Genomic DNA, 21,324 nt, shown 5'->3' with positions numbered 1-21,324 from the left:
ATTATTAGGAAAGCAGAAATAATTTTAATGATAAGCAAGCAGTTTATTATGCAGCACCTCCTGTGATGCTCACAAAATTGTAGAGAATGAAGTCACATTTTGAATCATACTTCAGTGACATGATTTTTCCTCTCTATGGAAAAGAAAAAGCCCAGATGCCTTCACTATACTCCATCTTTTTTTCATTGTTCTCTTCATTCTTGTTTCTTGGCTTCGTGTTGTATTGCATTGCGTTTGCCAGCAGCTCAATAGATTAGGTGGAATTTCAGGAGACAACTCTTTCCAGCAAAAAATTTATTTTGTTCTCTTCACTTATTCCAGGCATCTGAGAAAGATAAGTCAAGAACTGCAAAAGATTAACCAGTGCATAGCTATGACTAAGCCTGGAGTTTTGCCAGAAGTAGTATTGTTTAACAGTATTATCTCTAGAAAATGCTACCAGGTCATTGCAATTTTTAGATGTCCCTAACTCTGAGCAATAAAACCTAAACACGTGAGAGCCAATATTGGATTGAACCACTCAGCCCAGTTTGCTTTCTCCAAGTAGATAAGCTCTCTGGTTTGTGTTGAGAGCACATGCCCTCCAGTGAGAGACGCCTCCAGATGGTTTTCATTTGTCCCCTCCTCCAACATCTGCCTTGCTGCCCAGACACGCTTTGTTCTCCCAAATCTTGGGAAAAATCCCACAAACACCAAGCCCTGTGAAGGCCTCCAGATCAGGCCCTGGTGCACCTTTACTACAAGAAGCCAGACAGCAATATGGGGTGATGAGATCAATTCAATTAATTCAATTAATTCTCTCTAAGGGGAAAAAACAAATATATCTCTTTCCTATTTATTTTTAATCACTTCATCCACATCATTCAGAATTTTGCACATCTGTCATATTCACCCTTGGTGGTCTTTTCAAGACTTAACAACCCAAGACTGTTGAATTTCTCCTTACAACACAGCTGTTCTATATCCCCATAACAGTTTGTCTCATTTCCTCCAGCTCCAATGCCTTCCAAACAGACTCCAGAAGGCACCTCAACAGATTAGCAAAGAAGGTGAGAGCAAAGAAGGAAATTGTGACCTCTTTCTTCATAGGCATACGAAGGAGCAACATGCACAACTCCTTCTGTGTCACCTCCTCAGCTCTTTCAGAACTCCACCGTAAAGCCAAAGAAGCAGGTCAGCACATCTTCTGTCTATAAAAGCTGAGAACAAACTAGCAACACAGCTGCTAGCTTCCCCTACCAAATCATTCCTGCTAACATGAGAAAAGTCGTTTATATCAAGCACACAGATGGTAAAGTTTATATAGAATATGCATAACAGATAAAGGCAGGATGAAATGGCCAAGTCAAGACACAACCTGCCAAACATGAGTATCTGTAGTCTGAATACATCATTTCATAGACAGCAATTTATTTTGTATTTACATTCGTTTTCAGATTAAACTAGTTTGAATAGGCTTAGAACAATGCCCAATTTTCAAGTATATCTGAAAACAGATTTGTTTCTAAGTCATTACCTTTAAGGAATGAATGAATAAATAAATAAATAAATAAATAAAAATCACACTGTAAATATTTCTGATGTCCTAGTTACTTCTTAAGCATGCATTTGTTCATAACCAGTTATTTTATAATAAGTATGAAAATACTATACAATAGTTATATATATTACATATAATGTATTATGCACTTTTTATTATATGAATAGACAGCAGAGCAAGATTTATATAACTACATACGACTGATACATGTTACAGAGATTTATAAATAGTTGCAGAGTGAGAAAACTCATTTTCTAAGATAAGTGTAGGGAAGATTTCATTCGTTCTTAGCAAAGCCATGTAAGATTTAAGAGAGAGGAAGGAAAGGGAAATGAGGATGTATCAGAGCTTGATTTAAATCATACAGAAGCACTACCTATCAGTTAGGCTGAAGAAGAATTATGGAGACATTGTACGGAAAACTTATGTAAGATATAATTTTCTCTCCATAATGAAAAGAAATATTTTCTTTTATAAAGCACACTACAGAATATGCAAAAGTCTAGTTTATATGCGTGCTGCAGTTGCAAGGGACAAAAATATTTATGACATGATTTCTACATTGTCATGTTAATCACTTCTGCACCTCTTGTCAGATATCAATCAATGCTGCTAACATTTATCTGTGCAATAACTATTGTTTTCAACAAAAAAAAATTACTACCTCGTACCTGTATTTCTTACTAAGTACCATTTTATGAATCAAGGCTCTGATTCTACAAGCACACAAGTTTTTGATATATTTATGCATTTTCTTGGAAGTCAGTGAAACTCTCGGTGCACAAAGTAGAGTTCATTTTATTACTTGAAAAAAAAAAAAAAAAAAACTAAAATTTTGGAAGCCAAAAACAAAATCTACTTCAGATGCCGATTGAGAAACATGTGATGACCTGTTCATTAACTGGTACCAAAGCTGATCATGTAGGCTAATACAACAATAAGCTTCTGAAATGTACTTTAGTGATAGAATTCTAGATCTTTTCACTTCTATCTGAAAAAGGAGAGAAGCAAGACTCACCAGAAGATTGATGACAGACAACAGAATAAGTAGAGAATGAAGTTGAGGACTGATATTTAGGACCTGTCTAGATCTTCCATCAGTAACAAAAAGTGATGGCAAGAGGTCTATAGCTCACACTAATTCTACTAAGATCTTTATGATATTTTTTAGTGCACAGCTAAGAACCTATTAATTAGAAATGCCAAAATGCACCTGAGCACTGGAGTTTTGTTTTGCATTTCATCATTTGTCTCAGTTGTTAACTTGAGACATTAAAACAAAAAACAACCTCTGCAATTCACTACCCCATGGCTGATTTTACATGATTTGCTTTGGGATTAATTTTTTTAGTATTTTACACAGTAATTAGCTACTTTGGGAGCAAACCTTCTCTAGGGGATCATTAATTAATTACAGTCATGTTGTTTATTAATGCATGTTTCTCTTTTCCAAAACTGTACAAAGAATGAACATAATTTAGTCCCTTCTCTTATAAACATAAATTAATAATAATTCTGTTTTACTGTACAATTAATTATGGCCCAGTTCTAAAGCATCTTTAAGTTTGATCAAGAAGGAGCCTAGGGGTACCATATTTTTAGCATAATGAGCACAATCTTTTGAACTCTTCTATTGAAAAAGCTTGGCACTCAAGACCAAGCTTCAAGAACAGGTTTGCAGGATGCAAGTTACTATTACAGAATGGCAGCTCCACAGTAACAGTATGTTAAGGGGTGTAACTCCAGATAAATGCAAGTTAACATAAAGCAGTTTGCACTTTAAAGTTACATATGTGACCACATGCCCATCTCAGACAGAAAACTGAAATAAAGGGATGCCATACATTCGAACACACAAGTCATTTGATTTTGTTACGTTCATGTTGATGGGAACGTAACCCTTTTCCATTGGGAATACAACACCATTATTGTCACCAAATCTCAGAATCATCCCTAGAAATCCAGGAAAAAGCAAGGAATGGCAACCAGGAGACTGACAACTAGTGAGATGAATAATTTTTGCCACACTCTGGGTCCATGGCTATTTTTTCCACATAGCATTTCTCCATGCTAATGCCAGGGCCAAAACTGGGAATGTGTCAGGATTAGGCCCACACGCAGAGGTATCAGATGATCTGTGCTTCAAGAGAGGCTGAAACATATCTGAAGAACAACTAAATTAGAAAACTAGGAAAAACAAACATACACCTGGTAATACATGTGATGGGACACTCCCTCTTTCCCTAGGAGGAAGAACCACATGCTAACATCAAATCTTCCCCTCTCCTCTGTACTACCTAAAAGCACGACTAATCAACACACAAAATAAAGGAAGCTGTCTGTTCTCTTCTTAATGCCACCCTTCCAAGATTTACAAGCATCCTTTAGAAAGAGAAAAATCAAGACACAAAGCAGAACTTCCCTCCTTTGATAAATGTTACTTCTATTCTCATTCTTGCAGCAGCAGTTATTTCCTCTTTCCAGACACATCATCAGGAGCCTCAGAATACCTGCACGTTTGCTATGAGGGAACAATTCAAGGAGAGAGAAGCTTTATATCTGCTAAATGCATATAGTCATTTCAGGCTTCATAAGTACAGATGTTTTCCATCTATAGGTTGCTTTCTCAAAGCCTCTTGCTTTTGAAAGTAACCAGCTGAAAAGAGCAGAGATGAGAAGCTTAAACGCAGATACTACGCATATTAATAACAAATTCCTCAGTGAAATAGGAGAGGTAAAATTATGCAAGCGGAAAAAACCTGAACTAGCAATAAGCTCTTCGTTGTTCTCCTAGAGTATCAAGTGCTAGGGGCTTACGGAGGGAAAGAAAGAGAAGGATTTTTCCAGAGGTGTTATAGGCAGATGAGTGATGGATAGGAATGAGCTTCTAAAGCTTTTTATTACAAACACTTCTAGAGAATCTTCACATCTGGATTTCTTTTAACCTTTCATAAACAAGTGCTTTGAAACAGTACCTCTGACATTCTTTATAGAACTTGGACCACAAATATTTGCAGTGCAGTGTATGGAATTACATCCAAAGGAAATTACCTCGCTTGCAAAAACATTTGAAATATTATCGGTACTCATAGATGACAAAACTAAAAGTCACTTGCTTATGACACGAAGTGATACAAAAATCTCCAGATGGATTGCAGAAAGAAGCCTGCAATAAATTACATGAATTGCGCAATGGTTGAGATTGGAAGGGACAACTGGATTGCCTCCCCATCTTCTCCACCAGAACCCTCATAATAAAAATGTTTCCTGATGGTCAGAGAGGACATCCTGTGTTGCAGTTTGTGTCCATTGCCTTTTGTCCTGGCACTGGGAACCCCTAAGAAGAGCCTCATTGCCTTTGCATCCTCTACTCAGGTATTTTTAGACAGTCTTTTCCACAAGCAATTCCACCTCTTTCAGCCTTCCCTTGTAGGAGAACAGCTTCACTCCCTTAATTATCTTCACAACCCATTGCTGGACTCTGCCCAGTGTGTCCAGGTCTCTCTTGTGAGAATTAAACTGTGCAGTCCAGAACTGGACCCAGCAACTCCAGCCGTCGCCTCATCAGTACTGAACAGAGGGGAACAGTCACTTCCCTCAACCTCTTAGCTACTGAGGCACTCCAGGACACCATTAGACATCTTTGCTGCAAAGGCACATGGACGACTTACATTCAGCCTGATGTCCACCAGAATCCTCACATCTTTTTTCTGCAAAATTGCTCTGAAGGATGGCTTTAGAGACAGAGTCTCCTCTTTTTCCCAGTCTGAATTCCATCTTGTACACAGTTAAGGCATACAGTAGTTGCCTGCATGATTTGTCATTGATTTACTGTCCCTCAGAGAGGCTCACGTCATTACTGACAGACTGTGAGCACAAGCTGTATGACCAATAATGTGGTTAGACAGCACAGGTGGACTTAAAGTAGTTCTGTCTAACTCATGCCTGCATCATTGATTTACTATCCATGTTTTAAATTTCGAAGAAAGCTAAGAAGCACATTCAGAGTACAATTATTAGTTTCCCACTAAATATCTCCTATTCCATCTATGTTCTTTGGAAAAAGAAAAAAAAAATCAATTTTTTGCCTCTCTCTCCAAGAGGCCTCCCCCCTCTCCATATATAATTAGTTATTTTTACAAGCAGTAGAAACAAAGCAAGGAAGATAGTCATGGCATTTTTCCAAAGTGTAATAATAAAATAAACTGGACTCACATATTTCCATGATGAAGATCCCCTCATAGCAGAACATCTATTCCAAAGTCTGACATCACCACTGAACCCTGTCAGAGTCTTGGAACCACCTCTTGGACTCACCAGCTCATCAGTGAGAATTAAACTCCTGTGCTCTACTAGGTTCTATAGGCATACATTCAAGTAGGTGTTCTATTTGAAGTTTGACTGGTGACATCAAAATGAAGCATCACCTCAACTGTAAAAATCCAGATTGTTCCCACCACACTTCTGAAAGAATGAAGTAATTAGTGCTGACACTACACCTACTGGAGTATCTCAATTAGAACTTTACTGACATTAATGCAGAACATTCAGAAAAAGAGTCCCAGTTTCCATGATAGTACTATTCAAACATTTTGGAGCCTTTTCTCATAAAAATAACTTAGATTTTTACTTTTGAAATCACATTTTGCTGAATACCATCATTTTGGTTTCAAAATATGAGCTTTAACTTTGTCTTACACCCAAACATAATGCACCATTAAGGATTCTCTCCACACCACTGAAAATAACTGTTTGAGCTATAAAAAAATACATGCACTTAGTCTAACTGCTAACATCAAATTTAATTTCAAATTTTTATTTTTATTTTTTTACTGATTTGAACAGAAAGTCTTGAAGTGCTACAGCATGCCTTTTTAAGGACAAGCAAATTGAGCACACCCCTTCATCTTCTCTGAACTTCTGTCCCGACTTGACAATGGCCAGGCATTTAACTGAGCCATACTGCTAACACATAAGTAAATAAGGCATCCCAAGTATTTCTCCAGATGTTCTTCTCTGGTTTCCAGAATTCTGTGCATCTCCAAGGTCAGCAGGGGAAGCCTGTAACATCCTGTTTCTAGATGGTACTTTCTTTAAAAAATATATATTGTATACATATGTACACATATATATACAAAACACACTCCAAACAAGGCAAACTTACAGTCATGAGAAATTTTGCATATTTAGAAACTAAGAATAATAACAAATCCAGTGAATGGAATCGACATTGTACTTTGTATGGGTAAGCTAAAAAACTTTTTTCTGAGCAAGCATAAATTATTATTCTAACAGTAAAACTGCATCAGTACTTGGCATTAGCAAAGCAGAGCATGTTACAGATAATTTAACAAATCTGCCTGGAAAGCCAAAAAACACAAGGAAGCCACCGACCTGTACTTTGCACCACACTTGGCACTGCATCACCAGGTAATGCAACAGCAGGCAGCCTGCGGGTGCTCTCTACTGTCCCTGCCTGCCACCTCTGAAACGTGGGACCAACCGCTGGCTGTGCTTCTGGGCCCCCTGCAAGCACTTCAGTAGTGTCTCATGTTTGTCTTAAGACTTAACCAACAGCCACCATCTTTGGACTACGATGCACCTTTGGTCACTGTATTGAGTAGAAGGAAGTAAAACAAAACCAGACTGGAAAATACAAGTGCTTCAACACCTGCTTCTAGTTCTCAAGTCTGAAAAAGGTGAACATCTAGATCATGTGGAGAAACTTAATTCAGATTAAGTAACTAGCTCAGGAGAACCTGTTAACTAAAGTTATTGATACGACCACTATATGCTCTGTCAGTGGTCTTGACACCATTTTATCACTAAGTTTTCAGCAGCTTTCAGTGTCAATTTTGGTTATTAAATTAATGTCAATATTTCATATTTAAATAACTATAGTATTCATATTTGAATTATGAAACTTGGTATGAGTACTGCCATACCTACATATAGTACTGTATCCAGGTATGGCAGTACTAGCAGGACTGCGACTCAACTGGCTGTAAAGTACGTAGCTTTGCTGGAAGGGAAAAGGGGTAAACAAACACTGGAATTAATATAAAAAGAAGTAAGGCAATAACAATTTCCTTAAGCCTTAATATCATCAATATAATCAAAACGATATTATGCTGTGCAAATAAATCTATTTTGCTTAAATAAATTAGTCTTAACCTGAGATTTCCCTTTCTTATCACTTCTATATACACAAGCAGGGAATGTCAACCGACTCAGAATCTTCATTACTATGAATGGAATCCTGCAAATTGTCATCAGTGATACCATAACACAGCAGATGAGGCATCATGCACACCAAATTTCTCAGGAAAGAGAAGAAAATTAATCACAAGCCATTTATTTTCATTTAGTTTCATTCTTTCATGAGAAGAGCATTTAATTATAGTCATACGTATGCAAGTATTGAAGAAGAAATAATTTAAAGAACACCATAAGGTACAAGAAAGGTAGAAGGGAGAACCATCAAAGATGAATCAAAGATGACACTCAACTATTTCTTGTCTTGCAAGTAGGACACCACCCAGCGAGGCCAAGAACAAGAAGTTACTGACCCCATAGGTAACATACTCTGTTTCGTTATTCTGCTTTCTTTAGTCTACCATTAAATTACTATATCCTGTGTATCCAAAGAAAACAAAAGGATTTACACATAAGTGCACTTCATCAAAATATTAATAGTTTATTATCTGACTCCATGTCTCTGGAATGCATATATCCTCTTATCTGACCAACAGAAACATCCCACGCACAAACACATGTCCAGCTGACAGAAGTAGACCTAGAAATTCATCCCATTTTGCAATGCTTCTCTGATGTTTAAAACATCTCCCTGATGGCCAGAACAGAGGTTAAAACTTTTATATGGCAGTGTTTGGGCCAGATCCTCACAAATTGCTGCTCTAAGCATGGCACAGATCAAGTTCTGCTTTTTTGCTTCATCCTTTTTCAAAGAAAAACTAAACAAAAGGCACACACATTAACTAGTGGCACAAATCTGTCTTCTATCCCATATCCATAGGAGAAGGAAAAGCAGAGGTGCACAAGCAGTTTCACAGTTGCCTTAACTATTTTTCTTTCAAAATGAAAATAGGCACTTTCTGAAGAGTATGTATGTATTGTCAGCAAACACACCAGGCAGAAGAATGCACAGCTTAACACCGCAAGAATATGGGGCCAATAGCTAACCGTAGTCATTCAACAGATTTAGGGATACTCACAGACAAAAATTCTTCCCTGAGCACAACAGAGAAGTTCTCAAATTTTGGTCTTTGTAAAATCTAGGTTATCCACCAACAAAAGATGAATTCCTGTTCTGAATGAGTAAAAGGTAAATCTGAGAACCTTCCAAATGATCTCTGATTTTGCTTCAAAGCCTTGAAACTAGGTGCCGCAAAGCAGCCATCCTCCAGCCAGTTTTGCTTGGACGCTTTTACACCAGCTGCTCAATGTTTATCAGCTTGCACTGCTATCACTTAGACCTGCTTCTGAGGCATCTCTTTCCTTCCAGAGCCCTCCTTTCTTCCACATGCAACACAGAACAAGGAAGTGACAGGAATCCCTAGCAGCCATATCAAACATGGAATAGTGGTAATTCTCCAAGAAATGAAGTGAGGTTGTCCAAAGGTTGCTGCCTTTTTTTTTTTTTTTTTTTTTTTTTTTTTTTTTTAAGCCATGAGAAGTTTCACAGAGACATTTTTACAACTGCCAGAAAGGACATCTTTCACACAGCTGATCAAACAAAAAAACACTGCACTGCAGCAGAAAGGCTGTGTTTGATCCCTTCCATCCATTCTCTTCACTCTCATACTCACCTGCAGCACATTTATTAATAACATTAGAAGTCCTCATCAAGAGGAAAAGATGATTCCCATTAAGCAGCTATGTACATCTTTGTAAGAGCAAAGGTGTTTGCACTGCCCTACAAACTCACACACAGCTGCGTCACACAACACTTCCAAATCCTACTGACACAATCCAGATTCATACTTAGTTAGAATGGTCTTAAGACCCAGCACATGGCTACCACAATCAGAAAATGCACAGGGCAGTCTGGTATCTCAGCTGTCTGCTACAGAAGCACTGGATCAAGAACAGAGCCTCAACAATATAGGGAAACAGTGCTGGGGGAAGAAAAGGTTGAGTCAAGAGAGGCAGGAACACAAACCCAACTAAGTCACCTACCAAGAAGTCTCCTTTGCAAAAGAAATGCCCAGGAGAAAATACCATCCCCGCCTATTCCCCCAGTTGAAGGTGGCAGACTTGAAAAATCTCTATCCAACACATAAAGACCTCGCTGTGAAGCCAAGGATGACATAAGTGAAGACAGGCCGCCCACAGGAAGCATCAGGTTACACCATTGAGCTTTTACATCCCTCTTTCACAAAAAAAGAAAAAAAAAATTGTCTGTCTTATGTCCCCAGTGACAATTCAGTAACAGCAATTTCCAGTACTGATTTTGTTACCTTCTGCCTGAAACTATTTCCTCTCACTTGCTTGGTGACATGTCTGAACAGACCATCTCACAGGATGCTTAAGGCACCTCTGTACGTGATTGGAAAACTATCATAAATCACCAGACGAAGATAACACTCTTTAGCATTATTTACAAACAGATTTGACACCTATACTTCATTTAAGTTTTTCTTCCCCAGCACTTCTTCCTAAATCTCTCTCCCATTAGCTCTCAGCTTCACATTATAACAGTTATCCACCCATTACCTGCTTGCCTAGCACTAAGCAGATGAGAGGTACAATGTCATCATACACCCCAAATCCCACCCAAGTTCTCAGGACAGATAATTCCTCCCTCCACTCTCCCCAAAGGCTTTCAGACTATTATTACAGTACTTATCTTAACCACTTCTTTGGAAAGTCTCCACCACACAAAACATTGCAATAGTCACCAGTCTACTGCATCGTAAGCCCAGTCATCAAGAAGCAGATAACCAGGCCATGCCTTGCAATGATTTTGCAATTCCTTGACCAGTAAAGAATTATCCCATCAAAGAAGGAGAGATAACAATCAGGATACCCTTTTATCACAGGCTCTCCCCTCAATCTGTCACACACCAGTATCATACTTACAAGTCTTCTGGATATGAAACAATGATTAGACCAAGATACCACTAAAGTAACATTAAATCTCAAGAGGGCTAATTTTCTTTCTCCTTCATCTCCTGTTGAAGGTTTCCATAATCCAGATCCTCTTCTGTAGGAGCAAAAGGCTAAGATTTAATGCCATATCCATACTTTCCTATATGTGTTGCTCCCTCAAGGTACTACTGAATACAAAAAAAACTTAAGGGAAAAATGCAAAATTATTACTTATCATATTATGTGCTTCCTGTATTACAGCATTAAAAATCCTCTTTATATATTTGTTGGAGGGTTCTGCTTTATTTTCTGTAATAACCTTTCTTTCAGCTCCCTGAATTTAAAATGCTCTCTGGTTCAGACATAGGATCCTTTAAACCAACCACTTAATGCAACACCCCACAGAAGGAGTATCCTTTTTGGTTGTGTTTCATTGTGGAATTGCAAGAGCAAGCATATTACAGAACTAAGAAGTAACTTGGCAGAACTCCCTTCTCTTCCAGACACTTCTATTTCAAACACAGAGAAGATGTTCCATGAATGAAATAATTAAATAAATGAATTTTGGCATCCTCACTGTTGGACACTCTACACACAGTAAGGAATAGATAAATATGAAGGATTTTGCTGAAGCCAGAGTACTCATAAGCCTTCCACACAGATCCTCCTATATTCACAAGACCTCACACTCCGTCAGAATTTCAGTCAGAACAGATTTTGTCTCTGTCCTTCAGCCAGCTCACAGGCTCTCCCATCAAGCTTCTAGGAGTCCCAGCATTGGTCAACTTCAAAATTACTGGGTGAAGTCAGAAAGAGTTATGTATGCAGCAGACACAATCACATTTCATAATTTCCCAGGAAATTGAGCTTTAAAAAAAATACACTAAAAAAAAAAAAAACAACTGCACTATGGATACTTCTCTGAGGTGTTCTTGAAGCTAATAAAATTAACAAGGAAATAGAGCAAAATAACAGCAGTACAGCTCTGCACACAACTAGCTGTAGTTGTATAAATTAATCAGAGACTTAAGATTATTTTGCTTTGATTTCATTATGACGTTGATATTAATTCATCTAGCAAGTATGACTTATGACAAAAGGCCTTAAATTATGATTTAGGTGCTCAGAGAAACCACTAACAACAGAAGGGCAAGAACCAACAGCTCAAGACTAATAACAATTCAAAATATATTATAAGGGCAAGCAGCTAAGCAAAGGAATAGGTTACCAGCATTGCGATGAGATTAGTCACAATATCAACACTGGGTGTCTCTCCAACAAATATGCTGCAGTTTAGCTACACATGGTCAGCTATGATCACATTCAAGCAAAAAAGAAGAAAACTACACCATTACAAGACATAGTGGCCAAATTCTTCATTTCTTGCTACACTAAAAGTCCACAAACATCTAAACAATCCTGCATAGTTGAAGTTATTACTTTTAACATGGACAGAGAAAGACACTAATGGAATGCCAAAAAAGAAAGTGCTCACTCAAAAGCCAAACTTCTGTTCATAGACAGCTCTTTGCATGTAGCACTACTCCTCAGAGGTGTTTATCTTACATCTTGCAAGATCTACATCTATCCAGAGTAGATAATAAGATAACACTTTACAGATAATCCTTTTTCAGTGCTTTGCCCAAAAGAATGAAACAGATGTTTGCCAGCCAAAGCCTACACTCAGAAAGAAAGGGTTGCCTGGCTTTGGGTTAGGCTGTTTCCAGGGGTAGAGCAACTCTTTTCTATGGCTGGCTTTCTTCAGAGAGCAGGTAACATTTCAGGGCACAAAAAGAAGATGGAAAACTCTGCCTTACTCTCTCCCACTCAACTAAAGTAACCCCGAAAACAGGCAAAAACATCCTGTGCTCTCTACTCCCACATTATAATAATTCATTTTGAAAGAAACTGATCCAGAAACAACTGAAAACTAGGAGAATTTCCCACTGATTTCAGTAGGTACTGGGTCAGGACAACATTCCCATGGGGTGACTAGTAAACACCAATCTGATAGAAAGGAAAAAGACAAAGTTTTAAGACAGCATAGAAAGTGGTCTACTCATTTATACACAGGCGCTTCTGGAAGATGCCACAATCAGCACTGCAGAAATCCCTGAAACACTTCTGGAACAACTAAAATTGTTTTCTGACATACATCTTACAGGCTTGGCTGTTCGCGATTCTGTTGGTCCTCATTTACTAGACAGATTAATTTCATAACCCACAGAAAGCAATTATGGGACACACTTGCCTGCCATCTTTGATATCTTAATTCTTAGTAGCTTCTCTCCAAAATAAAGGCTTCCTGCAGTGTTGCAGGTTTCTAAGCTACGATATGCAAGTGTTAAGTAGGTAGAAAAAGACCCACTAAGCAGCTCATTTTTTTCCTTTTTATTTCCCTAAGGATAAACAACCAAGTGCTTGATGTAAACCCAAAATATGCAGAATAATCTGACAACTGACTTAGCTGCAAAGGCGGTCCTTGCAGCCCTAGGTAGTCTTCCATTTTATGTCATTTTCCCTCTCCCTTCAGAGATTTCAGGCCCCTGCTAGCCTGCTTTTGCTTCTGGTGCTTTGGTCACAATTTAAAGGTCTAAAATCATGACTTCCCTGTCACTATAGAGCCCTTCCTCAAGTTCCTTGTCCCATCACTACAATCAGGTACACTATTGTTACTTGAGATCGTTTTATTTTCTGATTTGAAGGATGTTTGATACAAAGGGAATTAAGCACCTGGTACTTCCCATTCCTTGATTCACACTTGAGCTAGATGACTTCCAAGAACTTCTGCATTGAGATTGCCAAGATTAACGAAACAACATAAAATATGAATCCTGTCTTCTTTTCAATAAGCGCCACTAAAACAATGTAACTGCTTGATACCCATGTCACATTAAACTCCTTCTTACTTACAGGTGACAGAAAAATCATTTTGTGCGCTTTTCCCACTAGTATTCCTTTGCAATCACTGCAGTATATCAAACAAACAATATGTCCAACTCCATTAAAAACATATTTGAATCTTTTTTCTGCACATATTCCCAAATTTATGTAGAAAATCTGTTTCAGTTGTCACTTATTCAAAGAGAAAACCAAGTTTAAAGAAAATGCTCACGAGCTGTAGACAGACAATCCTGTGAAAGGGGAGGATAGGAAAATTGGCATCTTTGTAATGCAGCTTTTTTTTTTTTTTTTTTTTTTAACTTTTAACAAATCCTTTCAAATTCTGTATCAAATGAAATACTTAATGGATAAATATAACAAAGTTAAACCATTGAAGACTTTAAAGTAAAGAAAGTACTGAATAAAAACAGACAAGATTTGTATAAGGATTCAGAGTCTACCAGCCACTTCTCAAAACAGCCATAACTTTAAGAAGGAATCAAACTCTAACAGTGCTGTAGGGGAACCACAATAGTCAGAACCTCTACATAGTGCAACAAGGGTTTCTGAAGGCAAAATCTCACTCCAGAATATTTGCTCTAGATCTGAGAGGGACTGGGCAGAATTTGAACTCTGCAAAATGTCAGAAAAGAATAAAACACTTGTATTGCTATTAGTGAATTTCAGTAGAGGAGTCACAAATTTGCTGTGATCTGTTTAGAAAGAAACAGTCTGATTTGATCCAGTATCAAGGATATTACATCATCATTTATTTCAGAATCTGGCATTAGACACCAACTATTTCACTACAATCAGACAAGATTTAAGATCATTGCATGCAGAACTGTAATATCAACAGATGAAAATATTACTGTTTGTTTCCAGCCATGGTGATGGAGAGAAGTACAAGGCAAGCCTGTCTACCAACTGACAACTTATCACACTGAGATCTACACCCGATCCTGAGTAAACTTGTGCAGCAGAACAACTCTCACCAACCCAGACCTTCCAAGACTCATCATAAATAAAAGCAAGCATAAATTGTGAGCAGCATAGTTTACAACTTAACAAACACATGCATCATTTTACAGATAGGACAAGCCCCAAACATGTCTTCAGTGAATAATCAAGTACCAGTCTTATCATTCCAGCTAGCTGTTGGGTTTGTGTGTGCTTTATTGTTTTTGCCTCATTTCAGAGGCAGCACCTACCTCAGTTGAGACGCTCAGCACAAAGACAATAAAATGCAGAAGCACTTAACACAGTGTTCTCTGAAGAATTATATTACGATATTGTCTACATACCTACAGTTATGACAACTATTGTAGGTAAAGTTCTGTGAAGTATTTTATCCGCACACACACCATTTCTCCGCATTACCCGTTCTACAAGAGCACGCTTCACACAACATTCAGTTTCACTATATTCAAAAAAAAACAGGCATTCCATTCAGAGCCTTCAACCAACCAATTCATCTGGTAGTTATTTGCAAAATGAACACATGTTCAAGCAGTGTGCATGCATTAACACATATGCATGTAGTAACACTATTGTCTGTGGGTCTCCGAGCACAAGTGAGAAATACTAAGCATATCTGGACTATGTGAAGTAGAAAGATATTTAACCTACCTCATCAAAGCTGCTGTCTTCTTTCTTCAAGGCTTTAAAATAAAAGGAAAAAAATAAACAGTTATCTGTGCTGCATTTCAATGAGAACAAAGTAACTAACTCCAGGAAAGAGAAAAACAGAGCAACTCTTTCCTGTTATAATAGAAAATAAGAACATGCTGGCATGAATAACAATTTTACACTCAAAATATGAAACTAAATGGTATGTAGGACTGCACAGCATGTTTCCAAGAAACCACATTTACATATTTATGAAATATATTATCTTTCCAGGTTAAGGAAAATAAAAGTCCACGCTTTTCTTTTAATTCTTAGCGAGCACGAAAACACCTTCCCGAGAGCCTGACAACTTCATACATCAAAAGCACAATGAACTAGCCACATATTCTTTGCCAAGGACTACATCCTTGCATTATAGTATGATGTTGTAGCAGGCCTTCCCCCTTCCCCCCAATATTAATTTCATTAAAGCAGGTGAGATTTCTTTCTTTCTTACCCTATCAACTAGCACACAACCAACAAAAAAAGGAAGTATGAAAACAGTTCCAAACACATGTGAACAGCTGCAGCAAGAAAGACGCAAATAGCTCTAAAGCTGTAGCAAGCACTGCCCTTATGACTTTGATCCTTCAGCATACTGGGTGTCTTTACTTCAGTGTCCAGCACCATTGGGAATCTAGACTCAGTAGTTTTCACTTCTAGGTGTTCCTTCTCCCTTCAGAATCCCTTCCAAACCCTGTCCTCAGGGATCGGAGGTTTCCCTGGAGATGCCCAACGTGGACTGGGACTGGGCCTGATCTGCTGGGGGTGGCTCTGCCCACAGCACAGGGTGGGGCTGAGTGGGCTTTAACGTCTTTTCTAACCCAAGCCATCCTGTGTTCTATGAAACAGAAAGAATAATAATAAAAAACAAAACTCTGGCCGCCACAGCTGTAACACAGAGTAAGTGAGGCAGGGGAATAGGCAGGGGAATGCTGCACTGCCAAAGGATAGTGCTGCAGCTCTGCAACCCTGCCAAGGGCTGTGAGCTACACACCACAGCTCTCCTTCTGCAGGAAAGCAGGCATGTTCCAGCCTTTGTTTGCTCTCATACTGGCATTTCTTCGGAACACAAAAAAATGACTTCGCTCAGATTGCTGGAGATTACTCATCTAGATTTCAAGCTCAAAAAGAGAAAGAAGAGGGGGAAAGAAGAGGGGGAAAGAAGGAAGAAAAAAAAAGAAGTAAGACTTTGCTGAGAAGTTTGGGGCAGACAGACTGCACATTTTTACTGTGAAATGCATTTTTATGGTTGTGAAGGCCTTACAAGGCATTTGCAGACTGCCAATCCCATGCACTCAAAAGTTATGAGGCAGGACATTGAAAAAAAAAAAAAAAAAAAAAAAAAAAAAAGACTTGTGGAACTGTTTTTAAGAACACATTTTTAATTATTTTAATTTACCTCTCAGGTCATGACAACACACAGGCTATAAATATGGTCTATGACACCCCTGGGTCACACTGACAAGCTGTTGTTCCGCACCAAAACTCACAGCTTTCGTAAGACCAAAACGTTTCAGGAATAACCAAACAACAGATCACAACAAAATTCCCAGCGCAACAAGAAATGGGAATCTGTGCACATTTCTGGCTTGTCTTTACTTCTACTCTCCACTTTAAAATAACAATAATAATAAAAAACTGTTTACAAATGCACTTCTCATTACCTCAGGTATGCAAGCTATGCGAGTATACATGAGAGGAGATAGTGGAGATAACCTTTGTGTCAGTGAGGAGCGGGTAGCACAGCATAGCACGCAGGGGCTGGGGGGGCTGCTGAGGACAGCTTTCATGCCCTTTAAGCAACTGCAGCAGGGCTTCTTGCCTGCTCTGCCCTTCCCAGCAAGGTGCTGGGCTTGGACTACACAGATTGCATAAGGAAAAAAGTTAAATGGCGTGAGCTGAAAGGATCTCAAAATATGGTTTGGTACTATACTCACTCCAACAGACACGTAGCCAGGGACTCTTTATATAACTACAAGATGATGGTAATTTTATAAAATTACTGATAATTGATTTTAATTACGTAATTATCAAAGGGTAAAACTAAGAAGCAAACCTAATAAAGGTTTAAATGCTAAAAGAAACAGTGAATCAAGTCAGACTCACAAAGTTGGTTAACATCCAGTATCATGTGTTTGTGTGTACTCTATGTGTGTAAGCAAGGAAAGGATTGTCTGTAAACTAATTTGGCTGTTTGTATAGGAAGTGATGCACTGCCAAGAACTCATCAATAAAAAGAATTCTGTAAATTGTTCAACTTCCAAGCAACATGAGTTCTTCAAGTTGTGCTACGTTTTAGGAGGGATACTCCTTGTAGCATCAGAAACCTGCTAGCTGAAGGGATGCCTTTGTTGCAAAGACAGTTCATTCTTCTGAAACTGTGAGCTCATAATTCTGCAATAGAAGCCATCCTGACAATTTCAGAATACCAGCTTCAACTTCACACAAAAGGCCACATGCATTTCTTCCAACAGGCCACAGTGCTGTACCACCCTTTACCAGGCTTGCAAATGGGACAAGGTGAGTGCTCAGGTTGAAGGCTAAGTCAGACAATTTCACATATCACATTCTTCAGCTCATAAAGCTGAAAGAAACAATTCCAGTATCAGGAACTCCAACAGCTATTGATTGAATCAGCATTTTGCAGTATATATAATACAGATAAATATTCACCACCCTCTGCCAGTTTCTGGATGCAGTGGCTGAAATGTATCAGATCAAAGTTAAGAAAATGGGCCAAGACTGCTCGAGGCTATAACTAGTACTGAATAATGGCTCTTTTCTGTGCCTGGGGATGACTGAGCTGGTTTTAAGGCTAACCCCTTTCATCTAAAGATGCTGGGGAATATCCAGAACTTCTACACCACATTTAATTGTTTTATTCTTTTGGAAAATAGTTTCAAGTATTACTCAGCATACTGTTGCAGACTGGGAAAGAAAAAAAAAAACAAAAACACATCAGCATTTGATTTCCTTGCTGATTTTCATCCTCTCAAATAGAGGGAATCACTCAGTAGGGAGAAAGAGGTCCTGAAGGCAGTTATTGGCTATTGACTTACAAGCTCTATCAAAAATAAACTGCCAATGACAACTCTGAGCATTTCCACCACTCTTATTAGAGAGGCTAACGGAAACACTGTTATCAAAATTAAGGGGCTTAAGGGGCTCTGTAGGACTAGAAGAATCGTATTTAGCAGCTGAGACCTAGTAGCACTGGGGGATGCCCATGCTGCCCTGCCCAGCTAAGTGAGACGTCTCTGTTACTGCAGAGGAAGACATCATCACTTTGCATCACCTGCACCAGCACCAGTGTTCATAATGCTTCTGGGTACCTAAACTTATGAAAACATTTACAAGGAAAAGTTAAAAGACCATCACAGGCTTATAAAAAATTATAAGGAAATGGATGACTGACAAAGCTGAAGATCAGATACAGATTCACTCAATCACTTGCTGACCTGACCAAGGAGCACCTGACTGTCAAAAAGAGATGTGAAAACAGCATGACAAAAGTAAAAGTTTTCTCTACTGAGGGTTTGGTTTCCTTTCTCTAATCTCAAAACAGAAGTGGAGCACATGTTGCACCGGAGCATTTCCTGGTATGCAAACTGAGAGTTTTTGAACAGAGGCTTACTTTGCTTGAGCTTATCTGTGGCTGTGGCTATCGGAGAGTGGGCTCGGTACAAACCTCAATCTGATAAATCAGAGCTTTTGCTCAGCGCACCTTAATAGCATGATGCTCACACTACTGGAGCATCTGTAGGTGGAACAGCTTTGCTGACTTATAAAACAGAACAGCCCAACAGGCAAACACAGCTCGGGCACCGCACAAAGAGCCCTGGTACACAGAAGGTATGACAATGTGGGCACCTAAATCAGCCCAAAGCTCCCACAGAAACTGAAGTGTTTCATTAGTTAAAGCAACCAAAAGAGGCAATCACCCAAGAAAGCCACTAACACATGCAAAAGTTAGCACTCAGAGAGGTCGTGGTGCCAAGAAGGCATTAGCGGGACCGATGCTGCTATGATAATACAGCACTTCCATTTAAAGTGTTGTCTTTGTTAATGACTTCCACTTGGCAAAGCCTGCCCACAGGTCTGCATCAGGCTGTCTGTGTCTGTACGTACACATAAGCATGTGACAGGCTAAACACCTGGGTGGCTTTTTTAATCAAATTGGCGAAACGCCTATAACTGATGTAAGATTGAATATAGGTGAGAGATATTCTCATATGGAAACAGAGGGACGTGCAACTGTGACTTAATATCCACTTCAGAACTGAAACATTCACCTTTGAAATTCTTTTGCAAACATGAATGAGCTCTTTTCAGTCTTACCTACCTAGCAATGGTACCAAACAGGAAGATACCTGATGTCAGGTGCTCTCCTACACTTCAAGCTAAAGGTTCAAAGAATCACTACAGTTGGAAAGGCCTCTAAGATCACCCAGTCCAACCACTGACCCATCCCCACAGAGCCCACAGACCTCGTCCCTCAGTGCCACATCCACACGTTTTGTGAACATCTCCAGTGACGGCGGCCCCACAACCTCCCTGGGCAGCCCGTGCCACTGTCTCACCACTACGTGGGCATCACAGGTTTTCACGTGTTGTGTGCTTCCCTGCCAGGGCTGTGAGGGAGCACAGCTCAGATACAGACGGAGCGGCTCTGGGAGCAGACACGCGCCCGACGGCGCCCTGCCCTGACTGGGTGAGCGCGAGGCCAGAGCTGTGGCAGGGCCTTCCCCGCCGGTTCTGCGGCCCCCAGCTCAGCCCCGCGCCGCTGCCTCGCACCTCGCCCCGCTCCCCGGCTCTGAGCACGCCGCTGCGGGCAGCCGGCAGCAACGCCTCCAACCGGCGCCGGACGAAACCCAGCATCGCGCCCCGGGTCGGCAGGAATACGGACCCAAAGGCGGCAGAACTCTTTAGCATTGTTCTCAGAACAAAACCCGGAGCGGCGTCAAAGCCGAACGCGAAGCGGCGGTACAGGGAGACGCGGTGGGTATCGCTGCCTCAGGATGCTGCGCGGCACGGCTCGGCGGCGATGACAGACCGACTTCTTTTGTCTGCCCTCCCCAGTCTCCCACCCGGCGCTATCAGCCCCAGCATCTCATGCCTCAACTTACAGGAATGTGCAGCCGGAACGAAAAATAAGCGGCCAGACCCGCAGCCACACAATAACAAATTCGTTTCCCCGCATTTTTCCTCAAGGTTTCACTTTGGCAGCGCACTGGGCGATGTCCATTCTCACTTTGCTAGACTGTTTCGGGCTAACTCGATCACGGGCTGAGCGCTCACACGAGCACACAGCAGGGAAACGCCGATCTTCCAGAGCGGTACCCGCAAGAGGCTGTTACCCGGCACCCCCCGCCCTCAGCCCCGCGCTCTCCTCGGGACGCCGGGCAGCGCCGCGGGCCTCACCTATTCGGCTGAAGCTCTCCGACAAAGTTCTTCGCAACTTTTTCATTCTGCTGATCTTCTCGGCGGACTGCGAGTCTATCATGTCGCACATCGCGGGCCCCTCCGCCCCGAGGCGGGACGGCAGCGCGAGCCCTGCCCGAGAGCCGCCGCCTGCAGCGGGACACCCCGGCCCTGCCCGGGGACGACTCCCTACGGCGCGGCAGCCGCTGCGCTCCCCGCACGGCGCATAGCCCCGGCCCGACCTCTCGCCGGGCTGCCCCGGAGGAGCGAGATGGAAAGTGCAAACGGGAGCAGCGCAAGGAAAGTGCGGCCGGGGGGTGACGGATGGAGGGAGGAGGGAGGCAGGGAGGGAGGGAGGGAAGGAGGGAGGGAGCCGGCGGAGAAAGGAGGAGGAGGAGCCCCGCGCCGTGGCCGGGAGGGAGGGAGGAGACGACCGGCCCTGCTCTCGGAGGCTGCCGAGCCGAGCCGAGCCGAGCCGGGCTCCGGCCCCGGGCCGCCTACAGGGCGGTGTCCCACCACGCCCCGCCCCGCCGGGCCGCTGGGCGCTGGGACGGGCGGGGGCCGGGTACGGGGTGACCTCAGACGGAGCCATCCTCCCCGCTCTGCCCGGAGGCTGCTCTCCCGGACGGGGCCCTTAAAGGGAGGTGCGAGGGCTTTGTGTTGGCGGTGCGAGGAGGCGACTCTCCTGGCGGACCTCC

General features: G+C 41.0%; 1 protein-coding gene across 2 annotated transcripts in view; it reads right to left on the bottom strand.

Annotated features, from left to right (window-relative positions):
* CDK14 (cyclin dependent kinase 14) overlaps positions 1-21,123 on the bottom strand; it is a 311,233-nt gene extending 290,110 nt beyond the window's left edge. Inside the window, exons 1-2 of one of the 2 annotated variants that reach the window (XM_085227413.1) lie at positions 20,627-21,123; positions 15,164-15,195 (exon numbers count right to left, since the gene is read on the bottom strand). In XM_085227413.1, the coding sequence (XP_085083539.1) occupies positions 15,164-15,195; positions 20,627-20,717 (123 nt within the window). In that variant the 5' untranslated portion in view covers positions 20,718-21,123. The remainder of the gene's footprint in view (positions 1-15,163; positions 15,196-20,626) is intronic. The other variant, XM_085227412.1, reaches the window with a different exon arrangement.
* Positions 21,124-21,324: the final 201 nt, after the last annotated feature.

This window comes from Meleagris gallopavo, chromosome 6 (genome assembly GCF_905368555.1).
Source record: "Meleagris gallopavo chromosome 6, MGAL_WU_HG_1.1, whole genome shotgun sequence".
NCBI classification, from domain to species: Eukaryota; Metazoa; Chordata; class Aves; order Galliformes; family Phasianidae; genus Meleagris; species Meleagris gallopavo.
This window is presented reverse-complemented; position numbering and strand designations above follow the sequence as displayed.